We start from the raw sequence: 15,878 nt of genomic DNA, 5'->3' as shown, positions 1-15,878 counted from the left end.
AAAAAGATATTCAAATATTCAATTTAAGGATGAATACAAAAGGCTTGCAGCTTTCTTTCCTTTTTTTTTTTTTAGGGCCACACCTGTGGTATATGGAGGTTCCCAGGCTAGGGGTCTAATTGGAGCTGTTCCTGCAAGCCTACACCAGAGCCCCAGCAACGTGGGATCTGAGCCGCCTCTGTGACCTACATCACAGGCCACAGCAATGCTGGATCCTTAAACTACTAATTGAGGCCAGGGATCAAACCTGCATCCCCATGGATGCTAGTTGGGTTCGTTAACCACTGAGCCACAATGGGAATTCCAGGCTTGCAGCTTTAAATGAGACAAATTCCAGGATCGTGAAACTGCAAATATCTTAATGAAGTACTAGAAGATCCTGTGCTAGTAGCTGAGGGGAAAAGATAAAAAATAAAATACACGAGGCAAAAATTGATATTTACTCACTCTTTATAACAATAAATATATATTTTTGGCCGTGCCCACAGCATGCAAAAATTCCTGGGCAAGGGATTGAACCTGCGCCAGAGCAGTGACCTAAGCCAGAATAGTGACAACCTGGTAGGCCACCAGGGAACTTCCTTTATACTAATACATATATTTTTTTCTTTTTATGGCTGCATCCATCACATATGAAAGTTCCCAGGTCAAGAGTCAAACTGGTCAGGGACCTATGCCACAGCCACAGCAACACTGGATGCAAGCCATTGCTTGCAGCAATGCTGGATCCTTAACCCACTGAGCAAGGCCTGGGATCAAACCTGAATCCTTGCAGAGACAGTGTTGGGTCCTTAACCCACTGAGCTACATCAGTAACTCCTATACCAATATTTTTAACAATGATATCATGGAGTTCCCATTGTGGTACAGTGAAAACGAATCTGACTATGAGGTTGCAGATTCAATCCCTGGCCTTGCTCAGTGGGTTAAGGATCTGGCGTTGCCATAAGCTGTGGTGTAGGTCGCAGACTCTGGCTTGGATCTGGTGTTGCTGTGGCTGTGGTGTAGGCCGGCAGCTACAGCTCCAATTAGACCCCTAGCCTGGGAACCTCCATAGGCTGCGGGTGTGGCCCTCAAAAAGACAAAAGACAAGAGACAAAACAAACAAAAACACACACACGCACACACAAAAAAACAATGATATCATAATCATAATAGCAACCATTTTTGAGCGCATACTATATGAGACAGGTACAGGTATCCTATGTACAGACTCATAATTTAATTCTTATAGATTTAATTTTTATATAAATTTAATTTTAATATAAATTTAATTTCGTAGATAAGAACTAAACCTCAAAGAAGATAAATAACTTATCTAAGGGTTACAAAACTAGTAAATGGCACATCTGGTCACCTTAATACTGCCTGGGAGGTAAAAGTGCTTACTATTTTCCTCCTAACAGTCTCTTCCCTACAAAGTTTTTAAGTATGTACTCTTACATATATGAAAAGAATTATTTTTAGTCCAAGAACATGCCTGGCCTATTCCAGAATGGAGCTATGGTGAAAAGGCTCCAGTTTACCTTGCTGTCTCCAAGCACTGTGATGATAGGGATGCCTAAGTTCTTCACATGTTGCTTGATATTTGGGCCCATAGCTACCGCCAATTGCTGGAGGATATTCAAAGTCTGCTGCACCTGAGTGGGAAGAACCAACACTTTATGTTCAAACCACAGAAACTGTGTTCAGAGTTTTCCAAGTTTGCTGCTTTACAGTCAATGTAGCAGGAAGTTCCTGGCCTATTTAAAAGACAGGAAAATCAGCTTATTCTAATACTAATCAGCTTATGAATAATTTTTTAGGTGATGGCTTCTCCTTTTATCATTGGTTCATAAAAGTGGAATATTCAAATGTTAGACTAAAGATTGTAGAGTTTTATCATTTTAAAGTAAGGTAAAGCCTAGTTTAAGAAAATTCTGACATAAAAATACAAATTTAAGAATTAGAAATAAAGCCTGTGTATGTGTATTACAAATAGTTTAATTACTTTGCTCATGAAAGTTATTGAAAAGGAACCCCCTGCAGGGGGAGAGGGGAGAGAAAAAGAACAGGTATATGTTCCACATACCAAGATTTTATTTGAATCATTGAGTCGACCCTTCAAGGCAGTTGGAAGTTCACCTATGTTCGGTTGGATAAATTTTGCTTCATTGATAATACCCGCCACTTCATCTAGGCCTTCTTTCCTGATCTTCCAATTCTTGTCACCAATCTTAGACACTAACTCTGAAGTGATTTTATCACTGAAAAAAAGCAGAAGGCGGAATCCTTAATTCCAGATGCCTAAAAGAATAATGATGTCACAAAACTACTCTCGACTAAGAAACAGAAGATACCAGTAAGAATTAAGCATAATACATCAAATAAATCATTAGCAACAAACCTGATTTCTGTCCTTGGCAAAAGATCCACAACATCATTGCCCCCATCATCTGGTTCATCTCCATCTTCTCCTTCATCTGTACCACTTGTGCTGTGTTTGGAAATCCCTCTGGTTGGAGCAGGTGGGTTCTGTCCCTGCATCTACACACAAATATGTCAGTGAGGCTAATGAACTAGATGAAGAATATGACAGCAAACAAGTTACAGAATGGTGCCTGGGTCAAACTTTCATATTTCTTCAGGATATTTAATATTCACACAGAGCATATTTTAATTCCTACTCAGAGTTCAAATCTGAGTAACAAACCTAGAATCTGACTTCTCAATCATAAAGCTGTCTTTTGACTTGTATGCCCAAGACAATATAGAGCAAGTCTGCCAAAACTTAGCAATTTTGATTAGAAAGTTTATTCAAGAAAGGCCAAGTTTCTTTTCTTTTTCTTTTTTTTAAATGTTAATGTTATATTTAGTGTAGTTTTTAGGTAACACATTCAAAATGTTTGTTATTCCAAAGCTACAAAGAATACAAAAAGGAAAATGTCCTATCCTATACTGTAGGTTTCTAGTTTTCTTCTTCAAAGACAAAATCATCAATTTCTTATGAACTTTTTCCAGGGATACTTTATACACATAAAAGAAAACACATACATACTCTTTGTGTGTGTGTGTGTGTGTGTGTGTGTGTTTTTAGGGCTGCACCCACAGAACATGGAGGTTCCCCAGGCTAGGGGTCGAATTGGAGCTGTAGCCGATGGCCTACACCACAGCCACAGCAACACCAGATCTGAGCCTCATCTGCAACGTACACCACAGCTCATGGCAACGCCAGATCCTTGACCCACTGAGCAAGGCCAGGGATTGAACCCGAATCCTCATGGATACTAGTTGGGTTCATAAACTGCTGAGTCAGGACGGGAACTCCAGAAAATACATACATATTCTTCACTCTAAAGGATTAAAAGTTTAAATTTAACTAATATGAGCATTCTCAAGTCCACTATCATTTGTGGAATCTTTACCTTCTCAAATTCTGCATCTATCTGGGACAGAAGGGCAGGCTTCTCATCCTCAAAGAACATTCGCAAAGAGGGACCAACGTACAGATACATCACACCGAGCAAAGTAATGGCAGACGTCCTCACAGCCTAGCAGAACAAGAAGAACTTTTCAGATCAGAACAGAACCACAAAGGTGGCTGTACAGTTCCTATACATGCTGGTATGTACTCACTGGATTTGTTGCAGCAAGAGCTGTCTTCACATTGCTAATGAAAGCTTTCACATTTAATCTGGAAGGAATAACAGAATTTAAAACAAACAAATGAAACTCTCAAAATACTCACTGGAGTTTTGTAAAGCCAGACTCTAGAACCGGCTCCCTTTGGATACATTCCAAATCTCACCCATCTCGAGTCTCACCCGTTCTTTTTCTAGACTCATTTAAAGTAAGCGTTAAATGCTATCTATATGCTAATTACTCCTAAATCCAGTGTTGATCTCTCTCCTGAACTCCAGATTCCTATATCTAACTGCCTTTGTGACATTTCCACTTTCGTGTCTAGTAAATGTCCTACATGTGTCAAAACCAAACCCCTGACTGTGCATAGCCCAAGCCCCAAACCTGTCCTTCCCACAGTCTTCCCTATATCAGTAAATAGCACTTCATTCTTCTGGTTGCTCAGGCCATCCTTGACTCCTCAGTCATCCTTGACTCCTCTCTCTCAAGCTCAATACTCTGTTTAATTCTATTTTTAATATATCGTAAATCATAAAACTTCCAAGTTAGGATTATTTTACTAGCCTACTAGTCTCCTTGCTTTTGCCCTTGATCCCCACTATCTGTTATCTCCAACTATAGTCTGAATAATTCTGTTACTCTTCTGCTCAAAACTCTCTAGTAGTTTCTAGTTTATTCAAAATTTTAGTTCCCGTTATGGCTCAGCAGGTTAAGAATTCAACTTGTATCCATGAGGATGTGGGTTCGATCCCTGGCCTCACTCAGTAGGTTAAGGATATAGCATTGCTGAAAGTTGTGGTACAGGTCAGAGACGTGACTTGGATCTGGCATTGCTGTGGCTGTGGTGTAGGCTAGCAGCTGGAGCTCTGATTAGACCCCTAGCCTGGGAACTTGCATATGCCACAAGCACGGCTATAAAAAGAAAAGAAAAAAAAAAAAAAAGAGGCCTTACACAATCTCCCCCCACCCCATTCTTTCTTCAATTTTACCAATCCCTACCCCCTCATTCATTCCACTCCAGCTGCATTCTGAGGAACAATTACTCCATGCTATTTTAAAGCATATCACATGCGCTCCTACCACAGGGCTTCTGCACTTGCTGTTCCCTTGGTCTAGAACGTTTTTCTCCCAAATTGTTACTACAGCTAGCTCCCTCATGTCCTGAAGGTCTCTGCTCCAAAGTCATTGTTTAGGGAAGGATTCCTATCTACCCTATAGAAAATACCACTATTCCAACCACTCCAAGGTCATACCACCCAACCTTTCATCCTCTTTATTTTTATTCCATTATTCTTACACTTCCTGACAATTACATCATCTTCCCTTTCTCAAATATAAGTCCCATGAAAGCAGGAATTTAATCCTGTCCATGGTGTATTCCCCATGGCCTGCAACAAATGACTGGAATATCACATGTACTCAATATGTAGTTGTTGAATAAATGAATAAATGAAAGGTCATTGATGAATTAAAAAGAGGAAAATACTCATGTGGCTTTTATGTCATGCCAAGAGATTAGTTTTATATCAAAGACTATACAATTAAGAAGGGATTATAAAAATATCTTCAGCTATAGGAGAGCACCACAAATACTGACAAAACAAATAATTCTTTCCTTGAATGATACTTAAAAAAAAGAACCTCTAGAATATTACACTTTCATTTGGTAGAACTCAGAAGACTGTTGGTGCAAGTGGCCTACTAAGAGGCATGTTGTGAAAAGCAACATGGCACAGAGAAAGGCAACATAGTACAGCAGTTAACAGTATTCTCTCTTGGAACCAGAATGCCTGGATTCAAATCATGGCTCTTCCATTCCTACCTGTGACCTGGGCAGATTGCTTAAGCTTTCTGTGCCCTAGTTTCCTCATCTATAAAAGGAGAGAACAGGAGTTCCCGTCATGGCTCAGTGGAAATGAATCTAACATCATGAAGACACAGGTTCAAACCCTGGCCTCGCTCAGCGGGTTAAGGATCCGACATTGCTGTGAACTGTGGTGCAGGTCACAGACATGGCTTGGATCTGGCATAGCTGTGGCTGTGGCTCAGACCTGTGGCTCTGATTTGATCCTTACCCTGGGAACCTCCATATTCCGCAGGTGTGGCCTTTAAAAAAAAAAAAAAAGAAGAGAACAATATCTCACATGGTTTTTATAATTAAATCAAATGAATTATTATTTAGAAAGTGTCTGGCATGAAGTAAGCTCCATAAAATATTGTTAAATAAAATACAGCAGTCCCCCCTTATCTGCAGGGGATACGGACCAAGACCCCCAGTGGATACCTGAAACTGTGGATAGTATCAAATGAACCCTACATTTTCTCCTTAACTTTTTCAACTCTATCAGAAATGTGGCGGCAGCTGCTCCACTGGCAAATGTAGCCTCTTCAGTAATTTTTATATTTTTCATTCCAAACTTACTTCTGAATCTGTGTAATCATTTTTACTTGCAATAAAGGGCTTAGTGTCACTTGCATCACAGGATCCCTTCTGAAGTTTTCATATAGTCTCCATGCTTTTGGGTGGAACATGTTGCCATCAATCAGAACACGTTTTCTGTTCATGTCTTCCATCCACAAATTTAATGCCCTTTCCATCTCAACTAAGCACTTATAATGTTTGCAGTTTAAGAGGCAACAGTGAAACTATTACAAATTTCTTTTTCCCTCACAATTTCACAGATAGAAGATTTGTTATTACTAGAGATTTTAGCAACCTCTGCATACAACTTTTTTCTTTCCTGAGTTGAGAACTTTCACTTTTTCACTTAAAGGAAGCACTTTACAGCTTCTTTTTGGCATATCCAAATTGCCAGCATCTCTACTTTTGCACTTTGGGGCTATTATTAAGTAAGATGAGGGTGACTTGAATAGGAGTGCTGCAAAACCACAAGAGTCGATCTGGTAGAGGAGACAGCTACTCAGTGACTAATGGGTAGGATACACTAGACAAAAGGATGATTCATATCCTAAGGAGGACAGAGTGAGATTCCGTCACACTACTCAGTACGGCCCACGTTTTAAAACTTATGAATTGTTTATCAGTGAAATTTCACATTTAATATTTTTTGACTGTGGATAACTGAAACTTTGGAAGGCAAAACCCAGATAAGGGGGGGACTACTACAAATAAATGTGTTCAATGTGCAAATAACTTTGGGAAAGAATGGGTTAAATAAGAATCTCTATTGCAGGACTTTTCCTGAGAGCCTTTAATTTTCCAACATGAACTATAGACCTCTAGGCACATGGATTTTATATGTAACTTCCAAATGTATTTGACTAGAGATCCTTGGAAATGGTTTTTCTCGTGGGACAGTTATTAATACTCAAGGAAAAATAACTTAGAGAACTCTAATATTAGAGGATATCAAAACAGAGGAGCACGAGCCAGTATAGGCCTCTGGGGAACAGAGGTAGTTTTGTTCTACATAAATTAGACTATCCAGCTCTGGCTTCTCAGAAGTGAGCACAGACTGCTACAACAAATAAAATCACCAGTCAGAGACTGGCAAAACATATACTTTTTTTCTGACTTACCCAGAAAAACCAAATTCTTTTATTGCATTTGATAGCCAATTCAGAGTTTCTGACTGATTCTTGGGATTCTTCTGTGAGAAAGCCATTGACATAACCTAGAGCAGAAAAAGAAACAAACAAAAAAACAAAAGAGATCTATGTTTCCTCTCATATTTCTCATAGAAATATAGCTTGACATTAAGTAGAAGTGATTTTTCCGACACAAAAACAACTGCAAGAATGCCTTAGGAATGAAATATTTAACTTCATGTGAAAATGACGTTAAGTGACAGTAGTATTAAAAGCATTCTCGGAGTTCCTGTGGTGGCGCAGTGGTTAACGAATCTGACTAGGAACCATGAGGTTGCAGGTTTGATCCCTACCCTTGCTCAGTGGGTTAAGGATCTGGCGTTGCTGTGAGCTGTGGTGTAGGTCACAGATGCAGCTCGGATCCTGCATTGCTGTGGCTCTGGCGTAGGCTGGTGGCTACACCTCTGATTAGACCCCTAGCCTGGGAATCTCCATATGCCGTGGGAGCAAAAAAGTTAGGAAAAAAAAAAAAGCATTCTCACAGTACTGTAAATCAATTATATTTCAATTAAAAAAAAAAAGGATTCTGGACTACTTACAGATTTTCATTAGTGACCATTCTAGATTATAATGTCTTAAGAGAAAACTACTCTCATCCTTCATAGAATATTCTTGACTAAGACAACTTTTTTTTTGGCTGCATCTCTGACATGCGAAAGTTCCTGGGCCCAAGGATTGAACCTGTGCCACCCATCAGTGACCTGGGCCACTGCAGTGACAATGCTGGATCCTTAACCCGTGTGCCACAGGAGAACTCTGACAATTTTTAGTGGGGGGCCATGGCATGATGTGGAATCTAAGTTCCCAGACCAGGGATCAAACCCAGGCCACAGCAAAGTGCTGAGCGCTAACCACTAGACCACCAGGGAACTCCCAAGACAATTTTAACTATCAGGCAACAGTACATTACTAAAGGTAAAAATTAAAATGCTGTATCAAAAATGGTTTTATTTGAGAAAAAAAGAACTAAAGTAAAACCGGTAATCTTAAATTAAAATTTGGGAAAACTTGAGGAAAGAGACCTCTGTGTCACCAACCTGTTCAGCTGTCCATGGCAACATACAGGCTTCGGCTATCGCTGTCAGAGCTTCTTTTGCATTGTTCCCACATTTCACATCTCCAATCTTGTCTACAAGGCCATCTAAGACAATCTGCGCTGAAGTTTTGGAAAAATTTCCCTTCTGGGCAATCAAAGCAACTATATGAAGCTTCATTTGCATTACCTGAACAATGGTAAGCATCATAAAGTTACAAGTAAGCCAAAGACATTTATTTATTTATTTTTATACAGTCAGAACTTTTTTTTCTTTTTAGGGGCGCATATAGAAGTTCCCAGGCTAGGGGTCAAATTGGAGCTGCGGTTGCCGGCCTACGCCACAGCCACAGCAACACCGGATCCGAGCTGCATCTGTGACCTATGCTGCAGCTTGTGGCAACACTGGATCCTTAACCCACTGAGCAAGGCCGGGGATTAAACCCGCATCTTCATGGATACTGTGTCAGGTTCTTAATCCACTGAGCCACAATGGGAACTCCTAAAATCAGAATTTTAAACCAAAAAGCAAAATAATTTTTATCCTTTAATTGTTATCAACTTAAGTAGCTGACAGCTAAAAGAGAAATAAGAAAAACCACTCAAAGCTTTAAAATACTAATAAGCATTGTTACTATACTAAAAGTTTATACACTGAAAAATTTAATTTCTACATTCTCCCCCTCTGGTTATTTGCATACAGTAATGAGTACACATCATAAATGACTATACTAACTCAGAGTTCCTACTGGAGTCCTCCCCCACAATACAACCCTTATGCACATGTACATACAAACACACACACACAAAATAGAACTTGAGAGCTTTAAAAAACTCGTAGATTTTTTAAGAGGAAGAATGGAAGGAACTACGGAAAAAAATTTTAAGATGCTAATGTGATGATGGCAGATGTATGGGACTTCAGGCCCTTTTGCCCATAAATGTTTTCCTTTGTCCTATTTGAATATTTAAATAACAAGCATTGGTAAGGAAGTAGAGAAATTAGAACTCTCTTGTACTGCTACTGCAAAGATAAAAAAGGACAGCTGCTTTTAAAAACTGGCAGTTTCTCAAAAACTTAAACAAAGAGTTGCCTCTATGTATATACAAAATTATTAAAAACATCTTCACACACAAGACGTTTACATGAATGTTCATAGCAGCAACAGTTGCAATAGACACAGAGTGGAAATAATACAAATGCCCATTGACTTCTGAATGGGCAAATAAAATATTGTATAGCCACACAACGGAATACTGTTTAGCAATAAAAAAGAATGTAGAGTTGATATATGTTACAACATGGATAACGATTGAAAACATTATGCTAAGTAGAAGCCTCATACAAAAGGCCACATCATTCCGTTTAGTGAAATGTCTAAGAAAAGTAATCCATAGAGAAAGAAAGATTAATAGCTGCCAGATACTAGGGGGTGGGGACTTGGGGAGGAATAGAAAGTGACTGCTGATGGGAGTAGGGTTCTTCCTCAGGGTGATGAAAATATTCTAAAATTATATGGTGGTAGGAGTTGTAGAACTATTTGAATAGACTACAAAGAGCTGTACTGCACTCTTTAAAACAGTTTTAAACTCTAGAAAAGTTGATATAAAGGAAAAAATATAAAAAAAATTATCTCTTGTTATGGATCTAACACTCAGAGGAGTATTAGCTCAAATCAGGTGTGTTTTCACCTAGCTGAGAAGCTGCATAAAGGGGAGTTTTAAAAGAGGGGGTGTGAGGGGAAGAAGGCAGCCCAAAAACCTTTTGGCCCAGGAAGCCTTCATGGAGCTGGATGGTGTGAACGAGGTACTGTAATGCGTGCTAAGGGAACAGAGTGTGCAAGGGAGCTAAGGATCCTAAAGAGAGAACAAGAGGTGGCAGAGCAGAAGTAAAGAAGAGACTAGCAGGAAGCCAAAAAGAAACCCGATACATTTCAAACTTGTGTTTCCCGTCAAGTCTATATAAATGTCTAGAGGAAGAGAAGAAAACTCTTTTCTCGTTTTCCTTCCTGTATTACTTTCCTATGCCTCCCTTCACACCTACTTTTTAGATGAGATAATGGTGCCAATAAATTTCATCTCGATTATCAGTTAAGTAATAAATTAAACTAATTATTGGCATCTTAAAGACTAATTTATTTTTTATCCAGACAAATAAGAAAGCTATCTCACTGTTTATCCCGCCCTTGGATGTGTAAAGATTACAGTAGAGGGCTTCTAAATAATGAGAAAAACACATACATATGAATTGCTCAATCAGTATTTGTAAATACATAAACTCCTAAATGCACAGTTATATGTTTAATTAAAACGTACACATTTAAAATTGATGGTACACCAGCTGAGTGATTTCTTTCTAAAAAGAACAAGCTAAGGGAGTTCCCATCGTGGCTCAGTGGTTAACGAATCCGACTAGGAACCATGGGGTTGCGGGTTCGAGCCCTGGCCTTGCTCAGTGGGTTAAGGATCCGGCGTTGCTGTGAGCTGTGGTGTAGGTCGCAGACACGGCTCGGATCCTGCGTTGCTGTGGCTCTGGTGTTGGCCGGTGGCTACAGCTCTGAATGGACCCCTAGCCTGGAAACCTCCATATACCGTGGGTGCGGCCCTAGAAAAGACAAATGAAAAAAAAAAAAAAAAAGAACAAGCTAAAAATCACTACCAAAACTATACCTCTCCAATACTCTACAGGATGATGTAATGAAAATTACTTCAATAAAAGACACTAAATCTCCAATTTAAAAATACCTGAAAATTAGTTTCTTTCCATCCAGGTTTCTTGGCCAGCATCCTAACTAATGCCTGGCATGGCATTTCAGTACGGTCCATTAGTTCAACAGCCTTGAAGTAAAACAAGAGCGTGAGAAAGTTAAGGGATTCATGCTTAGTTTCAAGGTAATGGTATATATCAAAATCAGTAAGCACTCATCTCTGAAGGAGGGAGGGTAATGGAAATGAGGCAGGTCTTAGAGCTTATTTACTTTCTGTTATAATGTTTTGTTTCTTAAGTTGGATGTTTGGAATATAGTTGTTACAGTAATACCACTGTATTACTATAATACAACTTTCCTCCCCATATTTTGGAATTCACAAATAATTTGCCCCATGGAAAATAACAGTGATAGTTTTAATTTGCCTAGTGTATGGCAGAAACTGCTTATACATATTGTGACATTTAATTTTCCTAAAAACATAGCAAAGTAGAGTAGGTGAGAAACATTTATGTATTAGATTTCAAAGCACAAACTTAGGTCTAAATCTGAGTGGCAGATGCAAAATGGGAAGCCAGGTCTCCTGCCTCCAGTCCTCGTGCTTCCGGTTTCTCCACACCCCTCCTCATTAGAATCAGAGTGTGTGCCAAAGTGAACCACCACACCCCTGTCTAGCAGATTTTAAAAAGCTTCTCATACCAAACAATAATGTCTGTTCTTCTAAGAATCAGGACAACAAAGAGGGGAAACACAGAAATGGATGAGGTTTGGTTTAAGTGGAGAGATCTGTTTGCCTTGCAAGTTTAATGAACAAATACCATAATATTAAAATTCATGTAAGCCTTATAATTCAGAACAAACCTAATTTTCTTGAGTAAACACTAAGTTATGAGCTGACAGAAACCACAGAAAGTAGATGCTGAAAAATAAACACTACACAATTAACAAACAAAAAACCCTATCTCATCTTTAGTTAACACCCTGCAAACATGTTCACTGGTTATAAACACAGCAATGAGGACTAGTCTTTCATTTACAATTTCACCACTTCCATATAATGTAATTTTCTTTCACTCATCCCTATTCACCCACCTTTTGGAACTCTTCCATACAGGCCAGCCTTTCCTTCCAGTTACTGCTGTCTAGAAGCTGTATACAGGGAGCAGGAAGGACCGCTGAAGCTTTTTCTTCACATACTTCTATCTATAAGATACAAGACATTAACATTAATAATTGCTTAAGGAAACATAGCAGGAAAGTAAAATACCACAGCCAAAACTACAAGAACATTCCCACAGCTGTGCTTGAGTGTTTCTCTTATACTACTATAAACGGGCTGTTTGTCTTACACAGTTTCAACAAGCTAAAAAGACGTCAATTAACTGTATGTTACAGTGCTCAGCAAAGAACTCAAATCTCCTCACAGGGACTGACTTTCCACGGCTTTGAGTTTGAAACATACTGTCTAATACTGACCGACAGCTCAGGCTCCACTATTTCTTTAGTCTCCAATCCTTTCTTGTTCTTGGTTCCAGTGCTCCCTGTGCCTCCTTGTGCAGCTGGCTTCCCCTTCTTTGGTGGCCCTCCAGGCTAAAAGCAAATAAAAAATATCAAACCACCAAAGGATATAGAATAGTGGTTCTTAGACATTTTGGGGTCAGAGACTCCTTGAAAAGTTGATAAAACAAAGAATCACTCAGCCAACAGAAACCCCCCCCCCCCCGCCGCCATACTTTTTGTGTCCACAGAATTCAGCAGTTTCAAGGACATAGAGACCTCCTGAAGATCATTTATGGTGGAATCTGCAGAGGCTGTATTAAGACCTCTATTCAAAGTGAGCTAATAAGGGAATTCCCACTGTGGCTCAGCAGGTTACAAACCCGACTAGTATAGATCAGGATGCAGGTTCCATCCCTGGCCTCGCTCGGTGTGATTAAGGATCCAGTGCTGCCACACGCTGTGGTGTGGATTGCAGACACGGCTCAGATCCCGTGTTACTATGATTGGGGGGAAGGCCTGCAACTGCAGCTCCGATTCCACCCCTAGCCTGGGAACTTCCATAAGACACAGGTGTGGCCCTAAAAAGAAAAAAAGAAAAAAACAAACACACAAAAAAAACCCCAAAACCAAAATGAGCTAATAAGATAAATGAAATAAAAACGATGGACTGGATTTATACTATATTTACAAATTAATTTGAGAATTAGTGTTTGATACCTTTAAATGCCTCTAAATGTTTCCAGCACTAGTAAAGCACAGTTTCTGAGTTAAAACATTTACTCAAAATTTAACCACAGGTACTCCAATAGCATGAGAATATATTATTACTCATTGTAGAGTTATCTAAGATGTGAAGGAAAAAGGCCTATGGCAGTCTCAGTGAGCATTCTAGTTATGTTGAAGATGGCCATCTCACTGAATCACTTTTATTGTTTTAGTAGTTTTTCAGTTGATTTCCTTGGGTTTTCCAAGAATATAACCACATAATCTATAAAAATGGTAATATTTAATCATGTTAACATACCCATCCATTTCCATGTGGTTAAAAATTTTTATCGAGAAGATATGCTGAGGAGTTCCTGTCATGGCTCAGTGGTTAACGAATCCGACTAGGAACCATGAGATTGCGGGTTCAACCCCTGGCTTTGCTCAGTGGGTTAAGGATCTGGCGTTGCTGTGAGCTGTGGTATGGGTCGCAGATGTGGCTCAGATCCCAAGTTGCTGTGGCTCTGGCATAGGCCCGGTGGCTGCAGCTCCGATTCAACTCCTAGACTGGGAACCTCCATATGCCACGGGAGCGGCTCAAGAAAATGCAAAAAGACAAAAAAAAAAAAAAAAGATATGCTGAAATTTACTATATTCCTTTTCAATGTTGGAAATTAGATTTCTTTTGATCTATAAATTTAGTAATTTTTCTAATATTAGTATCAAGCCATTCTTGCAATCCTGGAATAAACTTCAGTTGGTCATATTTTTTATTTTATGCACCGGATTCTATCTGCTAATATTCTATTTAAATATCTTGATTTAAATTTATCTCACCCCAGTTTTGAAAGGTCATAAGAAAATAGCAATTTTTCATAAGGCACACGGCCAATGACAGTAACATTAATATGGCAACACACATCACTGTTCACACCATTCCTTATACCTATTTTGGATATTTCTTAAGCAATAGCCCAAACCTAAAAAGATAAAATGACAGAGGACCAAATTAGTCTTGAACATCCAGACCTGTTTTGAAAGCAATGTTGTCTAGAACACATTTTGAGTATTTTTTTTTCCTTTTTTTTTTACCATGGCATGCAGAGGCCTAACGTGGGATCTCAGTTTCCAGACCAGGTATTGAACCTGGGCTGCAGCAGTGAGTGTTGAGAACTAACCACAGACTACCAGAGAACATCCTATTCTGAGCTTTTCAATTTTTTTTTTTTTTTTTGTCTTTTTAGGGCTATACCCATGGCATATAGAAGTTCCCAGGTTAGGGGCTGCATTGGAGCTGTAGCTTCCGGCCTATACCACAGCCACAGTAACGCCAGATCCGAAACGTGTCTGCAACCTACACTATAGCTCATGGCAACATGGGATCCTTAACCCACTAAGCGAGGTCAGGGATCAAACCTACGTTCTCATGGATACTAGTTGGGTTCCTTACTGCTGAACCACAACGGGAACTCCTATTCTGAGCTTTTAAGGTGGGGTTAGTATAATTTTTTTTAACAGATGTATATGTGTATTTGCTCAGTAGGTTTATTGGGTCATACTGTCCTACTTATCTTTTCAAAAGATGAACTAAAGCAAGTCCTCCCCCACTCCACCTGCAGCCTATTTTTGCAGGGAAAGAATTCCTTAGAAAAAAAAAGATAGCATGGAAAGGTTCCGCAAGGTAAGAAAAGGTCTTAAGGTGTTGTGCCTAGGTCATCGTCCAGAGAGGCAGGAGTTGGTGGGAAAGGAGAAAATAGCTTCCAACTCCCTATACTAGAGTACTAAAGTGATAGCATAACATGAAAGAAAGTACACAGACCCTAGAGCTAGAGATACCTGGGTTCAAATCCTAGTTCTGCAACTCTTGTCATTCAATAAATACATGCCGAGTTTCTGCTATACGCCAGAACACTTCTATGCACAGGGGGTCAAGCAGTGACAATATCTCTATCCTTTGACGTTTACAATACAGTGTGGGGAAACAAAACAAACAGACAAACAAGTGAACAATAAAAATATCAAAGTGTCTGATAAGAGCGTGTGTAGGACACTTAACTTTGTTGAGACCTAGTTTCCTTTTCTGGAAGAACAGAGATCACAAAACACATCTCAAGGGTTGTTATGATGATTAAATGAGATTATGCAGATAAAACACTTCGGGAAGTGAAGTTCTCTAAGTATCAGTCTTCTTCTAACTCCATGCTGGGATTCAGTATGGGGAAAGAAAATCAAACCTTTTGCACCTGCAGCTGATAACTTCCTGCTTAAGAGAGTGCAGTCCAGAAGTGCTGACTGAAAGAATGCCATATTTGCCCTTGGGCATTTCCCCTCTTCTATACAAGATGATAAGACTTTATGGAATGGAAACTTGGTGATGCAATTCCAGAGTATTATTAACAAAATGACCAAGGTGATGTTATTAGTGTTAAATGCCTTGCCACATTTTATTATTTAATGATACTTTTTGATGCCTTAAAATGTACTCCTGAATCTTCATTACTATGTCAGTCTCTATGAAAGTTTCAAGTAACCAAATGTATTGTTGGAATATACCGTCTTTGTCAAAAGATGTTCTGCTGTCTTTTGAATGCTGTAATGAGCTTATTTCTCAAATGAAATCATACTGAAGAACAGCTATGAACGTGAGATTCAGATCCTATGTTACTAAATTCTAATTTTTGAATCATATTTTCCAAGTCATT

At 39.2% G+C, this 15,878-nt stretch overlaps 1 protein-coding gene across 5 annotated transcripts in view; it reads right to left on the bottom strand.

Annotated features, from left to right (window-relative positions):
- Positions 1–15,878, bottom strand: part of CKAP5 (cytoskeleton associated protein 5) — a 109,399-nt gene that overhangs the window by 35,108 nt on the left and 58,413 nt on the right. For all 5 annotated transcript variants that reach the window (XM_047775837.1, XM_047775839.1, XM_047775840.1 and 2 more), the window contains 10 exons: positions 12,448–12,561; positions 12,064–12,174; positions 11,009–11,101; positions 8,268–8,453; positions 7,162–7,256; positions 3,616–3,673; positions 3,405–3,530; positions 2,387–2,526; positions 2,072–2,246; positions 1,527–1,640 (listed from right to left, as the gene is read on the bottom strand). In XM_047775837.1, coding sequence (XP_047631793.1) covers positions 1,527–1,640; positions 2,072–2,246; positions 2,387–2,526; positions 3,405–3,530; positions 3,616–3,673; positions 7,162–7,256; positions 8,268–8,453; positions 11,009–11,101; positions 12,064–12,174; positions 12,448–12,561 — 1,212 coding nt within the window. The remainder of the gene's footprint in view (positions 1–1,526; positions 1,641–2,071; positions 2,247–2,386; positions 2,527–3,404; positions 3,531–3,615; positions 3,674–7,161; positions 7,257–8,267; positions 8,454–11,008; positions 11,102–12,063; positions 12,175–12,447; positions 12,562–15,878) is intronic.

This window comes from Phacochoerus africanus, chromosome 4, assembly GCF_016906955.1.
Source record: "Phacochoerus africanus isolate WHEZ1 chromosome 4, ROS_Pafr_v1, whole genome shotgun sequence".
Taxonomy (NCBI): Eukaryota; Metazoa; Chordata; class Mammalia; order Artiodactyla; family Suidae; genus Phacochoerus; species Phacochoerus africanus.
This window is presented reverse-complemented; position numbering and strand designations above follow the sequence as displayed.